Below are 24563 nucleotides of genomic sequence, written 5' to 3'. Positions count from 1 at the left end.
AATAAAGTCTGCAGTTTGCCTCTGAATAAAAGTGTTTGTAGCAGGGACAGACATGCCCAGGCCTCTTCTTCATTTCTCTGGGGGGAACCCCGCCCACACTCTGCCTCTCTGGCCTCAAACACCGAGCCATTCACAGAAGTGGTCCATTAGTTTCTCTTTCCTCACTGTGCAGCTGTAGAAACACTGAGACATTGTCTGTTTGTCCTCAGGAGCTCTCTGTGCCTCTGACCTCTTCTGTTTCTGGAGCTTTCTCAGTTTCAGTCTTAGTCTTTTGGATGAAAATGTGTTTAAGTTTTAGTCACATTTCAGTCATTTCTACGTGTGATAGTTCTCCTTTAGTTTTTATGGAGCTATTACTGTAGCAAAATTATTCCTGTGTGTGTAAATGCGTCCACAAATATATGAACTGATCCACAAATGTGTGAAGTGATTTATAAATGTGTAAAATGTTTTCAAATGCATGCACAAATCCACAAATGCAATAAATATTGAGACTTAAATGCTTGAAAAGTCTCAGTGTTTTTTTCTACAAGACCTAAAATTACAGACAAATATCAGTCACAGCTGAGGCGAGCCTCTCGATTGGCTGTGTGTGTACATGTGGTTTTAGCTACAGTCCTGCCATGTGACTGATCTGCAAATATGTAGAGAAAATATGTCTGTGAGAGGAGGGTTAGTTTGCCCTGAGCTCAGGCTGCCAGGCGCAGACAGCCAGGTATGGAGCTGTTGTTGATGAAGTGTGCCTCAGTCCCCATGCATCCCACATCCTCTTTGGCTCTTTTGGATTATTTTGCAGTGGTAGACGTTGTTGTCGTTTTCCCCCACAAAGAAAGCCAATGTTAAACTGAATTCAAAAGCTCCAACTTTTCCTTAAATGAGGTGATGAACAGTCCATCCTCTTTGCTGCACCACACAGGAAGGACTGCAAGGAGCCACAACAATCCCCAAGAGTCAAAGAGAGTGTGAAAGGCATAGTGACTGAGACACAGTGCTCTATGCCTGGCAGCCGGAGCTCAGGGCAGACTAACCCTCCTCTCACAGACCGATCTTTCTACTCATTGGCAGATGTACACAGACAGCCAATAGGGAGGCCTGCCTTTGTTGGAGCCAATGATTTGTCTGTATTTTTCAGGTCTTGTGACTTTTCTACCATTTGAGACCATGTATGTATTTGCAAATCAGTCTTCACGTTTGTGGGTTTACATACACACCTCTGGGTTTGTGCAGGCGTTGGTGGATTGACTTACACATTTATGGATCAGTTCACATATTTGTGGATGCATTTGCACACACACAGATCATCTGATATTAACACCTTAAGTTTAAAGGTTTTAGTCTTGTTTTATTAAAAATAGAAAGTATTAGTTTTTTTTTTCTTTAACAAAAACCAGATTCCTTACCGGTCTGACAGCTGTAGCCCAGACTTTTCTTTTGATGGAGATGCAATGCTGCTGTGCTGTACTTCTTTGCTGTTAGGAAGAAAACTTTTATCTTCATATTCCAACTTATATTTTTCTTCATGAACTGAAATAGGTCAGAACATTATGTTTTTGAAATTACTAACAAGACTGGTTAATAGTTTGATAATATACTGTAGTTTTATTTTGGACTTAAAATCTGTTTCTTTTGATCATAATTTGTAGGTTTACTTATTCACTCTCCAAACTGAGTCCATGTTTGGTCAGAACCTCGGCCAAAAAACGACTTTTGTTGGTTAAACACAAAGAAAAAAATGGATTTTGACTATCAGCTGTTAAAACGATTTGCTGGTGGTCAAACCTGGCTGCCTGAGGTAGGATAGAGAAGTCACTTGAAAAACAGCCACAGGTGTCACTGGTGTTTCAGAGTAAAGTGTCTGTTACCTGGGGACCCTCAGGCGACCATCACTGACCATAGATGGTAAAAAGAGAAAAATGGACATTATGTTACTAGGCTGAAGTGAGGTCTCCACAAAAACTGCTCCTCCTGGTGGCTGGCTGCAGTATAGGTCAAAAACTCTGTCTCCCAGTCATTGGCCAGATGGGCTGTGGTCAAACTAAAAAAAAAAACCTGGTAGAAATGTTTCCCTCATCAGATAGTTGTGATTTGAAGATGTTATTGGGCTGTGTTGTTTTCCAGTCTTCTTCCTTCTGAAAAGTTTTTTTCTCATAAGTTATAGGAGGTTGATTGACAGCTGATGTTCTCGTGCATTTTTATTCAGGGATTGAGATTGAGATTGGGATTGAGAGAGCCAAGAAGTGATTAGACTCTCCAAAGAAAAAATAAAATCACTTTTGTCACCCGGCTCCACTCAGATTTTCTCACAGTCCCTCACAGTCTCTACTGCTCTGACTCTGGCTGCACAGTGGCAGCACCTCCGACGGGTTATTTTGGCTTCAAAACCGTACAATGGTTGGAGGCGGAGCCACACTGTCCACTCTATATACAGAATATGCGTAAACTCAGTCAAGGGCTGCACAATTCTGGTAAAAATGGGAATCACGATTTTTTTGTTAAGAATTCAGATCACGATTGCCTGGTACAATTTATTTAAAAAAAAATTGTTGCACAGCTGAACTTAAAGAAACAAAAAAAGAATATTAAAGTGGTCATCCATAGGAATAAGATTTTATTAATACCAATGTCTTTATCGATTCTACTTATTGATCCAATTCTTTATCGCCCCCCCCCCCCCCCCCCCCCAATCAATTTCTCCTGTGAATTTTCGCTGTACAAACAACTGCTTTACGTGTTGATGTGTCAACAGCATTAAGTTCATAAATTCAGAGTTTTCTTTGGAAACTGATTTTCTCTGCTATGCCAAGATAGCTGGCAAATGTAATCAAAAAGGAAGGGCAGTTGATGATTCAAAGTGCAGCCAGCCTCGGTTTCTGTGCTCTTCATGTCACTCTCAGGAAATTGGTTTGAAACATGCAGCAGCTCATGGTACTATGTGTTAAATGTCTGTACAGTCAAACACAACTAGGGATGGGTACTGAAGTAGGTACTATTTTAGCACTATTGTGTTGTCTGTGAAAGTCATGGCATTAGCCTCTATGTTAAGCAGTTATTAACTCTATTTGGTGTGTTTTTTTATTTGATACACATTTGTTTATTTGCATCTCCTGGGACTGAAGCCCCCCTGTCCCTAAATCCTGGTGACGCCCCTGCTCCAGCTGACAGCACAATGTTCCCCTGTTCCCTGCATACCAGAGACCTCAGTTTGCACTGACACTCTTTGTGTCTTTTTTTCCTGAAACTCTTCGATGGTTCCTCTCCAGTGTGTCAGTCACTCTATGATTGTCTCACCCTGATGATGTCACTTGTGATGCTAAGGAACGTGGCGTAAAAAAAAAAGCCCTGAGTGACCCGATCAATCACATGAGGTGAAGAGATGAGTTCTGTGTCGTACCTGGACCGAGTTGAGGTGACAGTAGCCGTTGAGGGGGAAGCGCGTTATGTACGTGGCGTCCTGGTCCCTGCTGGTGTTCAGAGCGTTTGACACAACGTCTCTGACCTCGGGGAAAACTTCCTGGATCACAGCTTGGTGAGCGCTCACACTGATCCTCTCACCCAGTTCTGGAGCCACGTGAATCATGACACACTCACACTCCAGACACACTCCAACACACTCCCGCTCTGTCCTCCAGCGCTCCAGCTCGGCCTGCAGCGGAGCCAGCTGGAAGAAACTGGCCTCTTCGTACAGCAGGGAGAACTCCTACAGACACAGAGAGAGCAGGCGTTGTCTACACAGACCAGGTCAGAGACATGAAGCAGTACACCCACAGAGGAAACACAGACACACTGGGTCAGTATTTATGTTTTAGAGCTACACTAACCTTTCTGCAGTTATTTCATATCCTACATTTCATCTGGAAAAGACAACATGTCAGTAAATGATGCTGATTTTTTATTTTAATGAACAATGAGCTTTTCTTTATAACAGGTGACAAGCAGACACTGCAGGAAGGCCAGTTAAGGGCACGGTCACACTGGCCATCCAAACCATGCCGTTCTTAAGTAAGCCCCTCCCACTCCCCCACTACTGAGCCATATGGTTGAAATGTGCAAAATGTAGTAGGGTTTCCTGTTGTGTGAAGCCTTTCTTTATGGCATTGTCTGGATGAATGGCAGCATGTGCTGCTCCATACTGAGGAACTGTTACAGTTTCTGAATACTTGATTAAAGAGACTGTGAGGAAAATATGAAGTAGCCCACAGTGACACCTTTCTGTCTCACACACACTGCGGTGAAGACGTGACTCTTCTTTGTTCAAGACAATTTTTCCCTAGATCCAACTCTCTGAGGTTTGGTATTTATCAACAGTTAGGTAAAGCTACACTTTGAAACCTGACAACAAGCAAACTGTCAGTTTGTATATAGTTTAGCAGCTGTCTATATTGAGCTCAGCTGGCAGCCCGGTGCTCTGAGACATGTCTGTAACGTATAACGTTAGTGAACCCTGGTCATGTCCTGTCAGTCATCTACCAATCAGAGCTAACGTAACCTCACTCTTCATTTTATTGATAGACTCTCAAGTTTGAACAGACCACTGCAGAATAACTGCTGACTGTGGGTTGGAGGAAACATTAGCACAAACAGATTAAGCCCTGTGTTAGCCTTTAGCCTGTGTTTTAGGACTGGACCTGAGCTAGGACCTGACCTGGTCTGTGAACACCTCAGAGCTACTGAAGAAGGCCCAGCAGAGACTGCACTTCCTGAGGGTGCTCAGGAAGAACAACATCCCCCAGAGACTGCTTGTGTCTTTCTACAGGTGCATTATCGAGAGCATCCTGGTGTACTGTGTGTGAGGTACACCAGCTGCACAGCGGCTCAGAGGACGTCACTGCAAAGGATCATCAACATGGCCAAAAACCTCACCGACTGCCCTCTCCTCACACTGGAAGAACTGCACCATTCCCTCTGCCTCCGAAAGGTGGGAAAAATAACCCAAGACCCCTCTCACCCCAGACACCATATCATATAATTTCATAACAATTACCTCATGTCATCAATGCACCTGAACTTGACTATTTTGGTTTCATTTTTATTTCAACGACTTGAAACAACTGAATGAACGTCCTCAAGGACTGCTTAGTCAATGATTTTGCCAGGGGGTTGCGAACAACAGATGCTGCTTTTTCAAATGTGAATGGTGAGACAAAGCCTTTCTTCTTTTCATGCTGTTTTCTTTTCTGTTTATTTCCTTTTTATATTGTTTTAATTATTTTTTTCTATTTTGTTTGACTTTATTTTTTTCTCGTTTTCTTTTTTCTGATTTTTCTTGTTTTCTTATTTTGTTTTCTTTTTTTCTTGTCGTTTTCTTGTTGTATTCTTGTAGAATTCTCCATGTGTTCTTGTTGTGTTGTCATGTTCTTGTCATGTTCTTGTTGTGTTGTTGTCATGTTCTTGTCGTGTTCATGTTGTGTTCTTGTTGTGTTTTTGTAGTGCTCATGTCCAGGGGTCTGTTTCTGAAAGCAGTTTTAATAAACTCTGAGTCGTACGGCGCATGCTCTGCTGCGACAGCACGGTCTGTCATGCTAGTCCACGTCAGTATCTTGTTCTTCGTCCTGTTTTTCGCTTAAATTGTACGATTCTGTTTGTCGAGTTCTGTCAAGTCAGTCTGGCATAATCAGTCAACCAGATAATGCTGAAATTGTTCTGGATTGTCCTCGTGATACTGTGGAATATCGACAATAGTTCAGCAGTGGCCCCACTGCAACCAGCGTCTAACAGAGATGGACTACTCACCTACAGTCGGGCTGATCTTCTACAGCTCTGTTCTTCCGCTCCCTGCAAGGAAAAAACTGGCTGCCATCCCTCCGGAGATCTGACCAAGGAAAAGGGGCAGACGAGGTGGAGTGCGTACCCGGCTACATAAGGGCCCATTCAGACCCCCTCTCCCCTCCATCATACTGGCCAACGTGTGCTCCCTCCGTAACAAGATAGATCAACTTCATGCCAACTGTCAGGGAGTGAGGGTCTTCAGAGACGCATGTATCATCGCGCTAACTGAATCCTGGCTCGACAAATCCATCTCCAACTCAGAAATCAGCCTTGAAAACTTTTCCATGGTCCGGGCTGATAGGATCAGTCAATCAGGCAAGAAGAGGGGCGGGGGACTATGTGTCTTTATCAATAACCGATGGTGCAATAACATCAAGGTACACAACATCTGCACACCTGACATAGAGCTGCTAACACTATCCATGCGCCTCTTCTACCTCCCAAGAGAATTCCCCACGGTGGTCATCAAGTGTGTTTACTGTCCGCCAGATGCTAACATCAGGGCAGAGGTGGAGGTGATAGCTGAGAATGCTAATTCAATGCTAAGTAAATACCCTCACGCCCAGGTGTTCTACATGGGTGATTAGAATAACTGTAGAATATACCAACGTGCTGCCTTCCTTCTACCAGTATGTGCACATTCCAACGAGGAAGGGGAATACCTTGGACCTGTGTTGTGGGAATATCACCGATGCTTTTACTGCTCGGTCTTATCCACCACTGGGTTCATCAGACCACAATGCTTTGGTCCTTCTTCCTTGGTACAGACAGGAACTGAAGCCCATTAGGCCACAGGTCCACAGCGCTTCCCGCTGGTCGGAGGATGCAATTGTACGTCTACAGGGTTCTTTGGCGTGCACAGATTTGAGCGTTTTTGATGGCTCTCTGGATGAGAGGCTTGCAGTAGTGACAGACAACATTAACTTTTGTATAAATGACTGCATTCCCACAATAACCCACAGGTCATTTCCCAACTCCATAACTTGGATTACTGCAATCCTGGCCCTCCTCAACGACAGCCACTCCATCACTGCCTATCATAACACAGTTATACATTTCATGCAATGGTGCACGAACAATTACCTCAACATCAACGTAGGAGAAACAAAAGCACTGATTTTCAACACACCCACCTCCAGTCTCAATCCCATCACCATCAATGGTAACACAATAGAACAGGTCAGCAAATTCAAACATCTCGGACTCACCCTGGACGATAATTTATCCTTGGACCACCACATCACTGGCATCCATAAACACTCACAGCAGAGGCTTCATGCTATTGACACTCTCAGCGCACTCTCTGTTGCCCCCCATATTCTATCATTACTGTACAAGAGCCCATCCTGATGTACTGTTCTCCTGCTTTCTATAACATGCTGTCTGTCTCCAACAAAAGTAAGCTCAATAAAATCACACACATAGCTTCAAAAATAATTCACACCCCCACACCCAGCATCCCAGAACTTAACAAAAGAGCATTAGCACACCTCGGTAGAACAATAGCCATGGACATAGAGCACCCCCTTAACATTCACTTTCAACTTCTGCCCTCTGGCCGCAGGTACAGAACACTGAAATGGAGAAGGGCTCGCTTTAACAAGAGCTTTGTACCATCTGCCATCTCCATCCTGAACAAGATGACCCACTGACCAATGGGTTGTCATGGAAAATGTGTGCTCTATGGTTTTCTATAGTTTTCACATTATTTTACATGTAGTATCTGTTTCCTTAACTGTATGTTTGTTTGTTTTCTTTTTTATGTCTTTCTTGTTTGGCAGGCTGTGAAAACAGATTTCCCAACTGGGACAATAAAGTTATCTATCCTTCTAATTCTGAACTGTGAGTTGATCTACTTTGAGATAGAAAACTCTGAGTTTTTAGGTTTCAGAACAGCTGTTTTGAGTCAGTTTAATCAACTCAGAGTAGTTTCACCTGGAGTTAAAGGTGTGCAGCCCAACCATAAAAAGCCATCACCAATGGAGCCCAGATTCAATGATACACTATGGCAACACGTTTTTCACCCTAATTCAACCACAAGTTTTAATGTGCTCAAATGAAGCATGTTTTTAGAAAAAAGAGCAACACACCTGCAGCTGCAAGAGAGAGAGAGAGACAGCATGGGAAAATATTGCTGCTCAGGCCAATGTATAAGTATAAATGTAGTCCTTTGCAATCTCAATAACATAACTGGGACAATCATGTTTCTTCCATGTTTTTGTGTTCCTGTCGTGTTCTTGTTGTGTTGTCATGTTCTTGTTGTGTTGTCATGTCCTTGTTGTGTCCTGTCATGTTTTTGTTGTGTTCTTGTTGTGTTGTCATGTTCTTGTTGTGTTTCTTGTTGTATCCTGTGGTGTTGTTGTGCTCTTGTTGGGTTCTTGTTATGTTTTTGTCATGTTTCTGTCATGTTTTTGCTGTGTTCTTGCTGTGTTCTTGCTGTGTTCTTGCTGAGTACTTGTTGTGTTTGCTGTGATCTGGGACAGTAGGTCTCCTGTAAACTGCAGTAGTACCTGATCAAACCTCTAGACAGACACTCACTGTGAAGTCATCGGGGATGAGGAGTTTTGATGTGCGCAGGAAGTTGAGTATGTAACGGAACATGGGCCCGTCTCGGTCGATGAAGTAGTGCTGCTTTAGACTGTCCAACACGATGGGCTCCGTTCCATCAAACAAATGACCGATCCTGACAGGAAAACAAGGAACACCCATCAAACACTGACCTGATGTGTCAGAGGCTGTCACATCTGCAGGAAACAAAGCTCAGACACACATTTTTAAACCTTGGAAATTACTCTTGATTCTTCTTTTGTCAACCCCACAACCTTTGGGAGAAAATGACAAACTACAAGTAGCACTTCATCTGAGTTATGACAGGATGACTTAGGCACTGGCTCCCTGTAAACAGAGGCTTCAGCCCTTAGCTGCACATCACCCCTCTCCTCCTCCTCTCTCCTCCTCTTTCTCCCACGCAGTCCCCATCAAATCCAGGCAAAAATGCTGCAAAGAAACTTTTTAAAAGGGACTGAAGATACATGTTTCAGATGACACCAGACTGGGAGAGACTGAAGGAGGAAAAATACGACTCATTTTAACAAACCTTTGGCCAATAAATTTACTTCACCTGCAGGGCTGGAGGATTTACTCCTGTTTCCAAACATCAGGGAGCTCTGGCTGCACAGAACTGATAAGATGCTTGTCTTAGTGTGTCATCAAAAAGCACATGGCGTAAGCACTTTACATAACTCTGATGTTAAAGTAATGAACAGAAAACCTTTACTCAACAACTGTCACAACTGAACAACTGAGACCTGGTTCATAATAAAAAAACCAGAAACTACGTCCAGAGAACTGCACCAAATCAGATAAAGATGACACATTTAATAACACACCTACATATGTCGCTGGTGTTTCAGTGTAAAGTGTGACCCTGTTAACTGGTGACTCTCTTCCGTTAATCACTGATACCTTCAGCTGAGAGTCACCATTTAGCATGGTCTCTATTGACTCAAACACCAGTTGCTCTGCAACCGTCCAAACTTAGTAGATGTTGCCTCTGTTGTATAGTATCGTTTAAAAAACTGAGCACAGAACAACTGTACATTTTGATGCTGCTAACATACTGAAATCAGTGTTTAAAAAACACTCTTCTGAATGAATGGAGCTAAATGCTGCTTCTGCAGTCAAGATATGTGCACATCTGTATGATGACGTAGACTGATAATCCCTCTATATGAACAGTAAAACACCCACAAGGGCCCACAGACACGGATGAACATGCGAGAGGCAACAGGCTCCAGCAACATGCAACACGACAAGCAACAATGAACTGACAAGGAACTCAAGAAACACATAGACTCAGGCCATGTCCACACATAGCCAGGCATCTGGGAAACTGCATATACTTTATACGTTTAGTCCTGTCATCCACACCAAACCGCAGCTTTATGTCACTAAAAATGATGTTTTCTGGAAACTCAGGCCAAAGTGAAGATTGTGGAAAACTCAGTTTTTATGGTTTCTTGTTCTTGAAAATACCTGGCTATGTGCGGATATGGCCTGTTGCCGTGTCCCAGTTCAGCAGCTGCAGCCTACCAAGGCTGAATCTGCTGATCGATTGTGTCACAGCGGTGTGTCAAAGCCTCCTCCAAATCCTGCCTCCTTTTCAGGTGCTGCGAAGGACGGATTCAGTGAATCCTTCACAGCCTCACATATCCCAAGATCCATTGCACATGAACACCAAAGATGATGGACATGGCCGAACTCCAGAAGGAGTCCTGATTATCCAGATGTGAAGGATTTCTGTGATTGTATTTCTAAATCATCAAAGAAGATTTTGTTTCACTGTATAAAATGTGTTGTTTGGGCTCTTTTCAAGTAATCTACAGAGGAAAAACTGTTCCTTCTTTATAAATCTTCTCATTATTATACAAAAATATGTTCATAAATATAAAATATCTGGAAAAAAACTTACTTGATGGTTTAAAAAAAAAATAAAGGGAATTTAAACAATACATTCAATCAGTTCAGTACTCTAAAAAAGCAATGAAACTATAACAGCTTGCATTTTTATTCTTTTTCTCCCCTAGCACCAAATGTTCAAATGTTGTTGTTCAACTCTCAAAGGTATATTGTGGTCCCATACTCGATCAATAAAGAAAATAACAATAATTTAAAATATTTGAAAAAATCATGGTAAAAACATCCTGTTTTAAATGTAAGGTTTTCATTTACGCGTGTTTAAAAAGTAACGTAAGCCTAACGGGTGAGGCTAGGGCTGTGTGACGTCAAGAGTGACAAACAGGAAATGCTTCGTAGACCAGACCGTCTCTTCAGTTTGGCCTCTGCGGTCTACACAGGCTACGAGTGCCAGGTCCTTCAAAGGCTACAGCCTCAGTGGGTTGCAGACCCTGAATTGAGACAAGCTTATACAGACAGGGTCAATCAACGCAGGTGTGAAACAAGACACAGGTGAAATCAGACAGGAGGGAAACACGAGGAGAAAGTAAAACAAACACAGGGAGCAAGAAGGTGAAGAGGAAACACGAGGGGAAAAACACATTACAATAAAAAACTAAAACAAAAGATAAACTTTAAGACTAAGAATAAACAACAAAATCCCAAGCATGACAGAACCAAAACAGAACCATAAGGAACAAGATCCATGGACTAAAACAGGGAAACACAAGACAAGAATCCCAAAGAATAATGAAACTCCACAAGACGAAAACAAAGGCAAACCTGAAACCTGGAATCAACAAAAACCATACTGAAGACTAAATCCTACCACAGGTGGAAGCAGTCAGAGGTCTGAGTATGGACCAGCACTGCAGAGTGGGGTGGATCAGTAAACCCTGATACTGCTCTCGTTTCCACAGCCCTTGTTGGCAGCCAGCATGTAAACCAGACGCTGATAGCTGCATCAGCTACGTAACAGCATAACGCAGTAAACAAAGAGCAACGCTGGAAGACATTCAGCAGTTTGCCACAAGGTCGACTGGAGATTTGAACATGGCAGGTGTGTGATTTTTTTTTCTCCCCGCTGTCACAAAGAGACTTGTTTCAACCAATCAACAGACTGCAGAGTTTCTAGCTCCACCTTCTGGGGTTGGATCAGTAAGTCTGGCCCCCCAACAGAAGGGAACCAAAAAATAGAACAGTAAGAGTCAGTTATTTGGGGACCTGTCCCAGGATTAGTCAGTGGAAATGCCACAAAATGTGCGCTGTACTGAAACGAACTGAACTGATCTGCTTGGTGGAAACGGGGCTTAAACGTCATCAACGCTGTCCGTTTTTGCTAGCTTGAGAGAAAGACATTCATGACACTCCAGCTTATTACCATCTGCAGCCATGAGGGGAAGAGCCAGTCCAGCCGCTCAACCTCGGCAGGACATCATCAGAGTATGTGCTGACAGCGTGGAGTCTAACCTGCTCCTCCCTGCTGCTGTCTCTGGATCATGTGCAGAACCTGGTCTCGCTGTACAACAGAGACCCTAACTTTATAGAGATGACCAATCAACCAGGGAGGCTCCTCAGACCTCATGTCCTCATTTCACTGTCCCCTGACTGAAGCATCCCCAGCAACACTGATCCTCTGCTCTGACAGGCCTGGGGAGATGACAGGTTGTGATGCTAACACTAGAGCCAGGGATGAACCCCTGACACTGAGCGCTTACAGCTAACATGGAAACTCTTGGATAATCAGCATTAACTAAGAAGCATGACGTGGGCTGAGTGCGGTTTCCTCTAAACACATCTGTGGACATCTGTTCCTGTGGAAAGAATTATTAGTTATTTTTGTCATTTCACCACCACAGAACTTTATAGGAGAACAGAGAACTCAAAGACTAAGTTTTACTGATAATTTGATTTGTGCTTAGCAGTGGATTAAAGTCAAGTAGAAACAGCTTCATCTTTGACTTGAGGCAAGAGTTAAATTTGTTTTCCTAGCATTGTCAATAAGACAGAAGTCAAACGATGTCCTGGGTCTGTTAAATGCTAAAAGTCTGAGTTTTCACAAATATCAAATGTTCAACGTCTTGATGCTGACTCCCCTCTTCAGAGGACCTCAAAGCATGGTGTGTCTGAGGGAGATCGTGTCCCTGTGGACGTGCGTCTCTCACCGTGACTCCGGGTACTTAGTGAGCGTGGCCAGGCTGCTGGTGTACATGTGTCCTCCCACGTCAATGTGGACAGGTGCGTTGCTTTTGGTGAGCTTGGCTGGTGTGGGAATACCTGCTCGGCCCAGAGGAGACGCAGGAGACACAGAGACCAGCTGCTGACAAGACACGTTGCTGCTGCTGCTGCCACTGCTGTCCTAGGACACAAAGAGACATGCAGGGACACACAGAGACACAGAGACACGCAGAGACACACAGAGACACAGAGAGGCACAAAGACACACAGAGGAAGTAGGATCAGTTCAGATTGATTTGCAGGGTCACAGACACTAATCCCAACTACATTCATCACAATCACCAAGTCTTGTTGTGTTTTAGCCTCTTGTTCACACAGAAACAGCGTTTGAGTTGACCCAAAACACAAACTTTTGTAAACAGCCTCCACTTGGGTTTTTTTATGAAATGCTAATGTCCATGACAAGAGGCAGTGAAAACATGACCACTAGGAAAGGTCGCATCATGGCTCACAATGGCCCAGCTAAAGGGATCAAGTTGATCCAGGTCAGTGGGTAACGTGGGCCAGCCAGGGGTAAACTGAACCAGCCGGCAGTAAACTGGGCCAGCTGAGGGTAACCTGGGCCAGCCAGGGGTAACCTGGCCAGCTGGGGGTAAACTGAACCAGCGGGCATTAAACTGGGCCAGCTGAGGGTAACCTGGACCAGCCAGGGGTAAACTGAACCAGCCAGGGGTAACCTGTGCCAGCCAGGGGTAACCTGGGCCAGCTGGTGGTGACCTGTGCCAGCTGGGGGTAACCTAGGCCAACCGGGGTTAAACTGAACCAGCCACCGGTGACCTGGGCCAGCTGGGGTAACCTGGACCAGCCAGGGGTAAACTGAACCAGCCGGGGGTTACCTGGGCCAGCTGTTGGTAACCTGGGCCAGTCGGGGGTAACCTTGGCCAGCCGGGGGTAACCTGTGCCAGCTGTGGGTAAACTGAACCAGCCGGGGGTAACCTGGTCTAGCCAGGGGTAAACCGAACCAGCCGGGGGTAACCTGGGCCAGCCAGAGGTAAACTGAACCAGCCACAGGTAACCTGGGCCAGCTGAGGTTACCTGGGCCAGCTGGGGTTAACTGAACCAGCCAGGGGTAAACTGAACCACCTGACAGTAAACTGGGCCAGCTGAGGGTAACCTGGGCCAGCTGGGGTAAAAGGCCAGCCAGGGGTAAACTGAACCAGACAGGGGTAACCTGGGCCAGCCGGGGGGTAAACTGAACCAGCCAGGGGTAACCTGGGCCAGCTGGGGGTAAACTGGGCAAGCTGTGGGTAACCTGGGCCAGCCGGGGGTAAACTGAACCAGCCAGGGGTTACCTGGGCCAGCTGGGGGTAAACTGAACCAGCCAGGGGTAACCTGGGCCAGCTGGGGGTAAACTGGGCAAGCTGTGGGTAACCTGGGCCAGCCCGGGGTAAACTGAACCAGCCCGGGGTAAACTGAACCAGCCAGGGGTAAACTGAACCAGCCAGGGGAGGACATAGAAAAGAGGAGAGGGCAGGGGAAACCAAATATAAAGGACAAGACACCAACGAAGAAGAAACTAAACAGAAACAAGGCTGCATGAAAAAAAATAAAAAAAAATTAGAATTTATAGAGACTCTATGACTGTAGAGGCCATTTTAAATGTTATCGTAGAGCAAAATAACAGCAGTTTTAAGTTCATATGATTTTTTCTGGGTATAAAATTCATTTAAATGTTTTGGCTTTAAAACATTGAAGTGGGTAGTTTATGTTGATTCATAGATTTGTTTCGACCGCTTGAAGTGCTTGTTTGTGGGTGGAGTTCTGTTTATTAGGGCTGTTAGTGCAGGTGTGGGGGTCAGTCTTTTGTTTCATGCAGGGTGAGGGGAGTTCATGCCGATCGTTTTTTATGACCGTGAGACGGAAAAGAAGGTCTATTTTTTGTTGGATATTTTGAGATGCCATTCCTAAGAAATGAATGACAATGGATCTTTCATCTGTAAAATAAATGGACCATGGAACAGACTCGTGAGTACTGGACTTATTAGGGAAAAGTTATGTGGACACGCATCAGGACAACAGCTGGCTCCTCTCATTCAGGTGGCTTTTAAAACACAAGGCAGGATTTGCCACTGCAATGACATACAAGATAAGATAAGATAATCCTTTATTGATCCCCAGAGGGGAAATTCAAGTATTGCAGCAGTACAGGGCAAGTAAAAAGGTAGCAGCATGCATTGAGAGAAAAGTAAAGTAAAATAAAATTACACATAGTATGTTTTTTGGACAAAGGAAGGATGACATGAAAAAGCAAAAACAAATTGAGAGCAATGTACACAGTATATATTAAATATTAAAGTGCAGAGCAGTGTATTATTGCCATAGACATCGATTAGTGGAGGTCAGTGCAGTGATGTACTGCGGCCTCCGCTGCTGTTCAATAGTCTGATGGCGGTGGGCACAAAGGAGCGCCTGAAGCGCTCAGTTCTGCTTCTGGGTGGGATGATGCGCTGGCTGAACCAGCTGCCCATGTCCATGCCCACAGCTCGTTGTGGAGGGGGTGAGAGGAGTTGTCTATGATAGCCCTTATTTTGTCCATAATCCTCCTCTCTGCCACGGTCTCCAGAGTGTCCAATTGAAGGCCCACAACAGAGTGGGCCTTCTTTACCAGATTGTTAAGCCTGTTGACCTCACCAGCCTTGATGCCACCCCACCAGCACACCACCGCAAAGAAGAGTGCGCTGGCCACCACAGACTGGTAGGAGGTCTTCAGGAGCCTGCTGCAGATGCCAAACGACCTGAGTCTCCTCAGGAGAAACAGCCTGCTCTGTCCCTTCCTGAAGAGGGCATCTGTGTTGTGGGACCAGTCCAGTTTATTGTTGATGTGGACCCCAAGGTATCGATATGAGTCCACCCTCTCCACTTCCTCCCCCTGGATGGTGACGGGGACAGGGGACTTTCTGCTCCTCCGATAGTCCACAACCACCTCCTTGGTTTTGCTGATATTGAGCTTCAGGCTGTTTCTGTCACACCATGTGACGAAGCTCTCAATCAGCCCTCTGTACTCCCCCTCGTCATCATCAGTAATGCATCCAACAATGGAGGAGTCATCAGAAAAACTTCTGGAGGTGACAGGAACCAGAGTGGAACCGGAAATCGGAGGTGAAGAGGGTGAAGAGGAAGGGTGCCAGAACAGTTCCTTGAGGTACTCCTGTGCTGCTTGTAACCACCTCAGAGATGCAGCCGTCCACCCTGACATACTGCGGCCGGTTTGTGAGGTAGTTCAGGATCCAGGTTGTGGTGTCTGGGTGCAGTTGCATCCCCAGCAGCTTCTCCCCCAGGAGGCAGGCACTGATGGTGTTGAAGGCACTGGAGAAGTCAAAGAACATGACTCTCACAGTGCCCCCAGGCCTCTCCAGATGGGACAGGGCCCTGTGGGTGAGAAAGATGATAGCATCTTCCACGCCGATGTGCTGCTGGTATGCAAACTGCAGTGGGTCAGAGAAAGCAGTGAGCAGAGTCTTCAGATGCTGAAGAACCAGCCTCTCAAAGGACTTCATGACATGCGACGTCAGTGCCACAGGTCTGTAGTCATTGAGAGTGCTGGGTCGTCCTTTCTTAGGTACCGGGACGATGCAGGAGGTCTTCCACAGGTTGGGGACCTTCATCAACCTCAGGGAGAGGTTGAAGAGGTGCTGAAAGATTCCAGCAAGCTGTCCGGCGCACGCCCTGAGGACCCCGGGGCTGATGTTGTCCGGCCCACTGGCTTTGTTGGTGCAGAGTTTGGAGAGCTCCCTCTGTACCTGGCTGGACGTGAGTGTGAGGCAGGGAGAGAGGGAGGGGGAAGGTTTCTGGGTGAGTTCAGTGTCCAAGATGAGTGGTTGGGGGGGTGGGGGTGAACTGTCTGTTGGAGTCGCTTGCCAGCTGAGGGAGGAGGGTGAAGATGAGTCCAAGGTGGGGGGAGGAGCAGAGTCCCCAACCGAGGTGTGAGTGGGGGCTGGGGTGTAGTGTGGAGACCCAGATCCATTCTCTGAGCTCACAGAGGTGGGGGTTGTGTCAAACCTATTAAAGAATAGATTCCGCTCAGAAGCGAACTCTGGGTCTCCTTCGATTCTGGATGCAGGTTTGTTGAAGCCTGTCATCCCTTTCATGCCACTCCACAGCTCTCTGGAGTTCTCCTGTCCCATCTTGGCTTCTATCTTCTCTCTGTAGATGTTCTTGGCCTCTCTCAGTTTCCGTTTGAGCTCTTTCTGAACAGCCCTCAGTCCTTCCCAGTCCTTAGCCATGAAAAACTGCTTCTTTCTGTTAAGGAGTCCTTTAATGTCCTTATTGATCCATGGTTTGTTGTTGGAGAAGCAGCGGATCTTTTTGGTCTGGACAATGTTGTCCTCACAGAAGCGGATGTAGTCTGTGATACAGTGAGAGAGGCCTTCAATGTCCTCGCCATAGTCCTCTTTAAAAAGGTCCCAGTCAGTGACATTGAAGCACTCCTGCAGCGCCTCCTCTGTGTCCTTAGACCAAACCTTCACAGTCTTGACGGTGGCTGCCTGCTGTTCTACCAGCGGCCTGTAGGTGGTGTCAAGGTGAATCAGGTTGTGGTCTGATACCCCCAGAGGAGGAAGAGAAGAAGAGCTGTAAGCCCCCTTCACGTTAGCATACAGGAGGTCCAGGATCTTATGCCCTCTTGTAGCACAGTCCACGTATTCCACGTAGTCCACGTATACACACATGTAAACAAGTATAGTTTTGTATGTATATAAAAAAACAGATAATTACCATAATGTTTTAGCCCTGTTACATGAGTGTCCGTATAACGTCATCCACACCACCACAGAACTTTATAGGAGAACAGAGAACTCAAAGACTAAGTTTTACTGATAATTTGATTTGTGCTTAGCAGTGGATTAAAGTCAAGTAGAAACAGCTTCATCTTTGACTTGAGGCAAGAGTTAAATTTGTTTTCCTAGCATTGTCAAACCTTCACACAGAGATCCTGTCTGTGAATGAGGTACATACACATGTTGTATAGTTTGAGCCTGACAATCTGTCACTTCGTCATGGTCTGAAAAGGTGATAATTGATAAGAAAGAATGGGAAAGCAATAACCTTGCTAAAGAGGGATGGAATACAATAAGTCCAAGGGCACCCAGTGTTTCCCACAGGATTTTAGGAGACTGTGGTGGGAGAGTCTCTGACCCTCGGCGGTTTTAATGTGTGTGCACGTATCTAAGCGCGATGTATCGCCCTTACAGTAAGTGCAGTTTGGGACCATGGACATGAACATACACTGATAAATAAGAACTTACAAAGGCATATCAGAAATATCTTCAACTAATTCAGAAACAAAACCAAAAACTCACTCACTCACTCGCTCACTTCCAATATTTTGAACAATTTACTGAACAACATTTCAACAACAGGTTATTTTCACTGTAGTCCACACAGCAAAGTGAAAACCCTTTATGTTGTTTTAAGTTGTTTTAACATCTTAAAAAAAAACTGGGGGGATAAAGGGTCAGATTATGATTCTTCTTCTCTCTGCTCCCTTATTTGGATTTGGGAGGGTTATGTTTTCATTCTGTTTTTTTTTTTTTTTTTACAGTGACTGTAGAAAATAGCCTAAATAAAAAAAAATTGCTGCAGCCAAATTCATCACAAAATGAAGCCTAAATCAATGCAAGATCATTTTCTGACTGATATTTCCTGATATTTCTGTGTATCTGGCTTTGAGAGAAATTCAGCTTCTTCCATGCTCTCTCCGTCTGTTGTGTTCACCATCTTACACTGACATCACTCTACAAAATCCCAGAGCGCACATGGCTACTTAATATGCACGTACTGATTTGCATTGACCATATATGGTTATGTTCGGGCACGCTGAAGGTGGGAAACGAGGTGTGTTCACATCACCACATTCAGACTTTCTCGGTGGGGTGTGATTTATCACGGGAAACAGCGTGCAGCCGTGTGTACGCAGAGTTTGATAGATCTGAAAAGAGTGTATATATTTTATCGTATGCACGTTTTGCCTTTTTGTCACAAGTGAAACTTAAGAGGACTTTTACGCTGTAATAAGGCCCCAGGAGAGGAGAATATGAAAAAATAAGCCGTGTCAGCTCGTTGGTATGGTGACAGGTGATTGTACTGTGTGCCTGCACTGACTCTGAATGTGCGGTGATAATGAAACAGTGTGGCCGCTTTCGTAACTGAAACTCTGGAACCGAGACGTGCGCGGTGCAGCCGTTCCTCTTCCCGAGAAGGGGGGCAGACAGCGCAGTGAGATACTGTGTCCACAGCTGCAGTTAGCATGGGCGCTATTGCCCAAGAAAGAAGTTGCACTGACCTCAGAGCCAGACGTTTCGCCCCAGTGTTGCTGGAATCCAGTTCGCACCAAACGTATCAAGTAAAGAGCGTCGTCAATGAGCCTGACCTGTGCACTCTTGTTCTCGCTTGTTTACAGGCGGTAGGAAAGTACAGCTGTGTAATGGTCTGACAGAGTGACAGATCATATATTTTTCCCCATATGAGACTGTGGCGGGGCCAAATGAGATTGTGGCGGGCCCCCACAGTCTCCTGGCTGCCTTCTGGCTCCGCCTTCTGGCTCTGCTAGAAGGTGCCCTCTGCTCAGACCGAGGACCCCAACAAATCAGGAACCCTACAGCCACTAGTTAGGAAAAAACGGCCTAGCTTAGCAATTCAGGCTAATCTTTGGCTAAATGGTTCACATGGTTTACTATGCTATTAAATGATCAACATCAAGAAAATAGTTAAAGGTGAAATATTAGACTACAAAAAAACTGAAAAGTATACTGATTTAGAAATTTGACGTCCCCAAACAATGAACGTGTTGCCCCCCCCCCCCCCCCCCCCCCCCCCCCCCCCCCCCCCCACACACACACACACACACACACACACACACACGCACACACACACACAAATAAATAAATAAATAAATAAATAATTCCCAATGAAAATTCCTGTGTTTCACTGAATTTCTCAGTTGATGTTTTATCCTCTGGAACAGAACATGCCAATGAGTTCAGGTTTACCCCGCCCCTCCAGGAAGTAACCTGGTGCCCAAGCCTTCTGTTACCATGGTAACTTTACTGCAAATGAACTAAGTGCCAGACATGAAAGCATCATTCGGTATTGGAGATGTGCTGTATTTCCAAAACAGCTCACTCGAGGAGAGATTTTCAGAAAAGAGGGGCTTACAAAGAAGGGGGGGGTTTATATCAGGCAGTGTTGTAGACATGCCAGTGACACATGTTTCTGTCAGTAAACCATATAAAAGTGGATGGCACTGCTGCCCCCACGTTCAAGGCTTTGACAACCAAAAATGATTGCAGAAAGGGGTGAGGGGTACAAACAATTGCCTGAAGACAAGACAACACTGTGGTTAACTCCATCAGGATTTCCAAGGCAATAATCTGTCATTAATCTCAACATTTGAGTCTGTTCACAGCATTTCCTGTCAGGTAGGTCATGTTCTCTGCCAAGAGTATCTTAAAATCTCACTTCAGGAAAAGTAAAAATAATGTGACAGAGTATAACTTTGATTCAGAGGTAATTCACGACAATAAATAGTACATAAGTCAAGCTCAGTGTCTTTCAGGGGCTTTTATAAAGTGAGCCTCTCCCAAAAGAACGTCATTTATTCCATGGATCTCCTCTTCCATGAAAATTACAGTTGCAACATCTTTGTTTCATACCTTTGGGTAGATCAGTGTTTCCCATTAATTAATGAGACTGTGGGGGCCCGCCACAGTCTCATTTGGCCCCGCCACAGTCTCATATGGAGACAAAAATACGATCCGTCACTCTGTCAGACCATTACACAGCTGTACTTTCCTACCGCACGTAAACAAGAGAACAAGAGTGCGCGCGCACTGGTCACACTCGTAGACGTCACTCTTTACCTGTTACGTTTGGCGCGAACCAGATTCCAGCGAAGTTAGAGCGAGGCGTCTGACTCTGAGGTACGTGTAACTTCTTTTTTGGGCATTAGCGGCCATGCTAACTGCGGCCGTGGACACAGTATCTCACTGCGCTGTCTGCCTCCCTTCTTGGGAAGAGGAACGGCTGCACCGCGCACGTCTCTGTTCAAGAGTTTCATTATCACAGCGCATTCAGAGTCAGTGTCAGGCACACAGTACAATTACCTGTACGATACCAACGAGCTGACGCGGGTTATTATTTCATAGTCTCCTCTCCTGGGGCCTACATTTATTACAGCGAAGTCCTCTTAAGTTTCACTCACGACGAAAAGGCAAAACGTGGATACGACCAACATTCTTTTCAGATCTATCAAACTCTGCATACACACGGCTGCACGCTATTCCCCGTGATAAATCACACCGCGACGAGAAAAGCTTGAATGTGGTGAGCACGCCTCCTTTCCCACCTTCAGCGTGCCCGAACGTAACCATATATGGTCAATGCAAATCAGTACGTGCATATTAAGTAGCCATGTGCGCTCTGGGATTTTGTAGAGTGACGTCAGTGTAAGATGGTGAACACCACAGACGGAGAGAGCATGGAGGAAGATGAATTTCTCTCAAAGTCAGATACACAGAAATATCAGGAAATATCAGTTAGAAAATGATCTTGCATTGATTTAGGCTTCATTTTGTGATGAAGTGGGCCGCAGCAAATTTAGGAATCTTTATTTATTTAGACTATTTTCTGCAGTCACTATAGAAAAAAAAAACAGAATGAAAACACTACACTCCCAAATCCAAATAAGGGAGCAGAGAGAAGAAGAATCGTAATCTGACCCTTAATCCCAAAAAATATTTTTTTAAGATGTTAAAACAATATAAAGGGTTTCTACTTTGCTTCCCTTTCACCTACTCACATCCTGGTGCTCTCTTTTCTTCATCAGCTTCAAACACACACCTCGTTAACTCAGGTGAGAGAATAACGGTAGGCTACAGTCTCAGTAGCCTGATAACGGATCACAGATCATGGAAATAGTGTAAATAACCTGTTGTTGAAATGTTGTTCAGTAAATTGTTCAAAATATTGTGAGAGAGTGAGTTTTTGGTTTTGTTTCTGAATCAAATTGAAAATATTTCTGATATGCCTTTGTAAGTTCTTATTTATCATCATGTCCATGGTCCCAAACTGCACTTACTGTAAGGGTGATACATCGCGCTTAAAAACGTACACACACATTAAAACCGCCGAGGGTCAGAGACTCCCCCACCACAGTCTCCTAAAATCCTGTGGGAAACACTGTAGATGATGATAAGGATGGTACCTTTTAAATTATTAGGTGTAATTTTTCAAAATATCTTTCTTGCTGGCTGAGTCCTTCACAAAGACTTTTACTGTGCTCTGTGCGTTTTGCCACACTTTTTGGCCGATAAGACGTCCTAAAACCATATTTCACTGCACATTTCTATCTCTGTCCATCAAATATTTACGTTTGTGTACCTCCAATGTGGCCGCACATCCCGGTAACTACCCAAAACATGAGTGGTTCTCCAATGGGGGTACACGAGGGTACTCCAGGGGATACACAAGAAAAAAATAGCAACCAATTAAAATGCCTCTATCACTCAGTATTAAATTAATGTTTGAATCAAATATAAATGTAATCTCATAAACTAAATGTAACATCCAGTAGGTTATTCAATGTCAACTTTTCAAAACAAATTTAACTTTCAAGTCGAGGTCTGCCTTTGTACCTTTCCATTTAAAGACCACAGTGACAAACAACCCAAAACTTTGTGAAAACCATTCCTGTGGTGGGGTGGGTTGTCACAGTGTGTCAGAGTGTGTTTAACAGTTAACGTCTTTCTTATGAGTTGGAAGATGAGAGGGATACACATTTCAAGCCAACTCCTTGAGCTTTAAAGGAGGAATGCTTATTTAAAGATGTTTTGATGATAAGTAATTCACACCAGAGTAAAAGGTGTGACAACCAACCCCGTTTTCCCCTACATCATCTCTGCAGCGCTATGAGGCCGCGTGGATTACATTCATTTTGTATCGTGTATTTGATGTCTCCAAGATTGATGTGGATGTGCCTGATATGGACACATGTTTGAAACACCTGTGTGTGTGTGTGTGTGTGTGTGTGTGTGTGTGTGTGTGTGTGTGTGTGTGTGTGTGTGTGTGTGTGTGTGTGTGTGTGTGTGTTACCTGTGTGGGCAAAGCGTCCAGGGATCCCAGTGCGGGCTTGTTATTGGCATGGACCTCCATGGTTGTGACAGGCAGCGCATCTTTTTTGTCCAGTTCCACAGGCGAGTCCGCGCGTGTCCCAGGACGCATGCACAGCCTCTTGGCGCGTGGAGCCCCTGTGTCCTCCGTGGTGCTGTTTCCACTCACCGTGGAGTTGTTTGTTGTTGTCGTTGTCTCTGCTTCTTTCTCTGTCCGCTGTGCTTCTAGATCCGCACGGGGAAACGGGATCACGAGCTGAAGGTGGGACTGCGCGTGACCGTTTACCGTCTCCGTGGCAACATACAGCGTCGTCGTCGGTCTGGAGCCTGCGGCGCCCACGATGCTGTTCAGCGTTGCTATAGAGACGGCGCCGATGCAGTGGTTGGTGTAGGTTTTGGAGAGCTTGGCAGCGCGCGACAACATCTGCATCCTCGTGCCCAACAGGTTCTTGCCGATGGCTTTGTTCTCGAACCACGTCACGTCGCTCGCGCAGCAGTGGTCCCGGGGCCGCTGGAAGAACGCCCTGCAGAGCGGGTTCCGTTTGGACACGTACTGGACGAAGCTGGCGTACGGACACTGCTCCGTGCCCGTCTCGTACATGCGCGGCAGGGTGTCCTCGTCCGCGTCCGGACGCTTCTTAGTCCAGGCGGTAGAGCGGGACTTGTGGTACGGTCCGAGGGCCTTGAAATAAACAAACTTTCTGCCGTCCTCATCAATGGCCAGGCCGAACGAGTCCTCCTCCAGCTCCCGCTGGTTCTCCCGGCCCCTGGTGCAGAAATACATGCAGGTCTCAAACCAGACTTTGTTGAGCAGCCCGAACGGCGTGTCGGTGTTAAACACCGAGGACTCGTACAGTTTCCGCAGGTCCGAGCGCGTGATGGCTTGCTTCTGCACCACGGGACCGGCACCCTGCTCCTCCAGCCTCCGTATGACCGCAGCCAGGGTCAGGTTGGCGCTACGCAGTTCTGGGTCCTTTGTGAGGTCCAAGGTTCGGCAGTAAGGCGGCTCGTTCAGGTACCGGTTCAGGGAGCTCCGGATGCTGATGAGGGACGACTTGCTGTACAGCTGTCCACTTTTCGAGCGCGCCTCGGCGTAGAAAGAGCGGAGCAGCGCACAGAGCGCCTCCTTGTCCAGAGTTTCAAAGTCTGGACTTTGAGCTTTCTCACTGAGGTACTCCCTGAAGATCCTCACCGCATACCGGGTGGCAAGGCGGGTGTTCTCGCTCAGCCTGTTCCGCTCTGAGCGCTGGAGGTCTCCTTCTATGGGAGACTCCAGCCCAGCGGGGATGCTGCTGCTGAAGGGGTCCGCCTCTCCCTCCTCCTCTCCCCGGTCCGTACTTCGCATAACGACTGCTCGTGTCTCCGCGGCAGAGGCGCTGGAGTCCAGCACAGTGCTCCCTGACTCCCACTCCAGCTCCACATCATCTCTGTCGGAGTCGGAGTCTTCCCCCATGATCTGGACCTCCTGGATGTCATCTTCATCCCTCTCCTCATCCTCATCCCTGCTCTGTTCGGGGCAGCTCAGCTGCTCCTGGTCCGTGTCTCCGCTGGCAGGCATTCTCGCCATATTGCGGTCTGTGTAGCAGACCTCCGGCAGCACGCATGCGCTATATTGGACCGCAGCGCTGAAAGCCTTTTGTGTTTAAGTGACCTTCAGCTGTGCACGCGCTTTTTTAAGGTACACGGGGCGAGCGCAGCGTGAGAGTGAATTTGGAAGCGCGTGCCCTGAGAAAAGGCTGCAGTATCAGACCGCATATTGGACCAGCAGCAGCAGCAGGAACACGGTGACACGGTGTGCTGTGGTGGAGATAAGGACTGCAGGAGGGTGACCTCGGGAATCATCATGAGCCAAACAAAGCTCAGTACACACGGTTAAGATGCCTCAGAGTTCAGAGAGTAGATGAGCAACTCCTCAGACAAACAGACGAACATGAGTTCTGTTTCATTTATCACTGACTTTATGACTGAGCTAACAGCTCCCAGGAATCCTCACACATGGCG

At 45.9% G+C, this 24563-nt stretch overlaps 1 protein-coding gene across 2 annotated transcripts in view; it reads right to left on the bottom strand.

The window, feature by feature from the left end:
* Positions 1–24266, bottom strand: part of LOC141788707 (BTB/POZ domain-containing protein KCTD1-like) — a 33131-nt gene extending 8865 nt beyond the window's left edge. Inside the window, exons 1-4 of one of the 2 annotated variants that reach the window (XM_074667710.1) lie at positions 22546–24266; positions 12387–12580; positions 8305–8449; positions 3392–3697 (exon numbers count right to left, since the gene is read on the bottom strand). In XM_074667710.1, coding sequence (XP_074523811.1) covers positions 3392–3697; positions 8305–8449; positions 12387–12580; positions 22546–24129 — 2229 coding nt within the window. In that variant the 5' untranslated portion in view covers positions 24130–24266. The remainder of the gene's footprint in view (positions 1–3391; positions 3698–8304; positions 8450–12386; positions 12581–22545) is intronic. The other variant, XM_074667711.1, reaches the window with a different exon arrangement.
* Between the last annotated feature and the right edge of the window lie 297 nt (positions 24267–24563).

The sequence above is a fragment of the Halichoeres trimaculatus genome, unplaced genomic scaffold (assembly GCF_033239565.1).
Source record: "Halichoeres trimaculatus isolate MK-OKI-2021-1 unplaced genomic scaffold, fHalTri1.1 fHalTri1_scaffold_4, whole genome shotgun sequence".
Taxonomy (NCBI): domain Eukaryota; kingdom Metazoa; phylum Chordata; class Actinopteri; order Labriformes; family Labridae; genus Halichoeres; species Halichoeres trimaculatus.
Note: the sequence above shows the minus strand (reverse complement) of the source record. Positions and strands in the feature narration are given on the sequence as shown.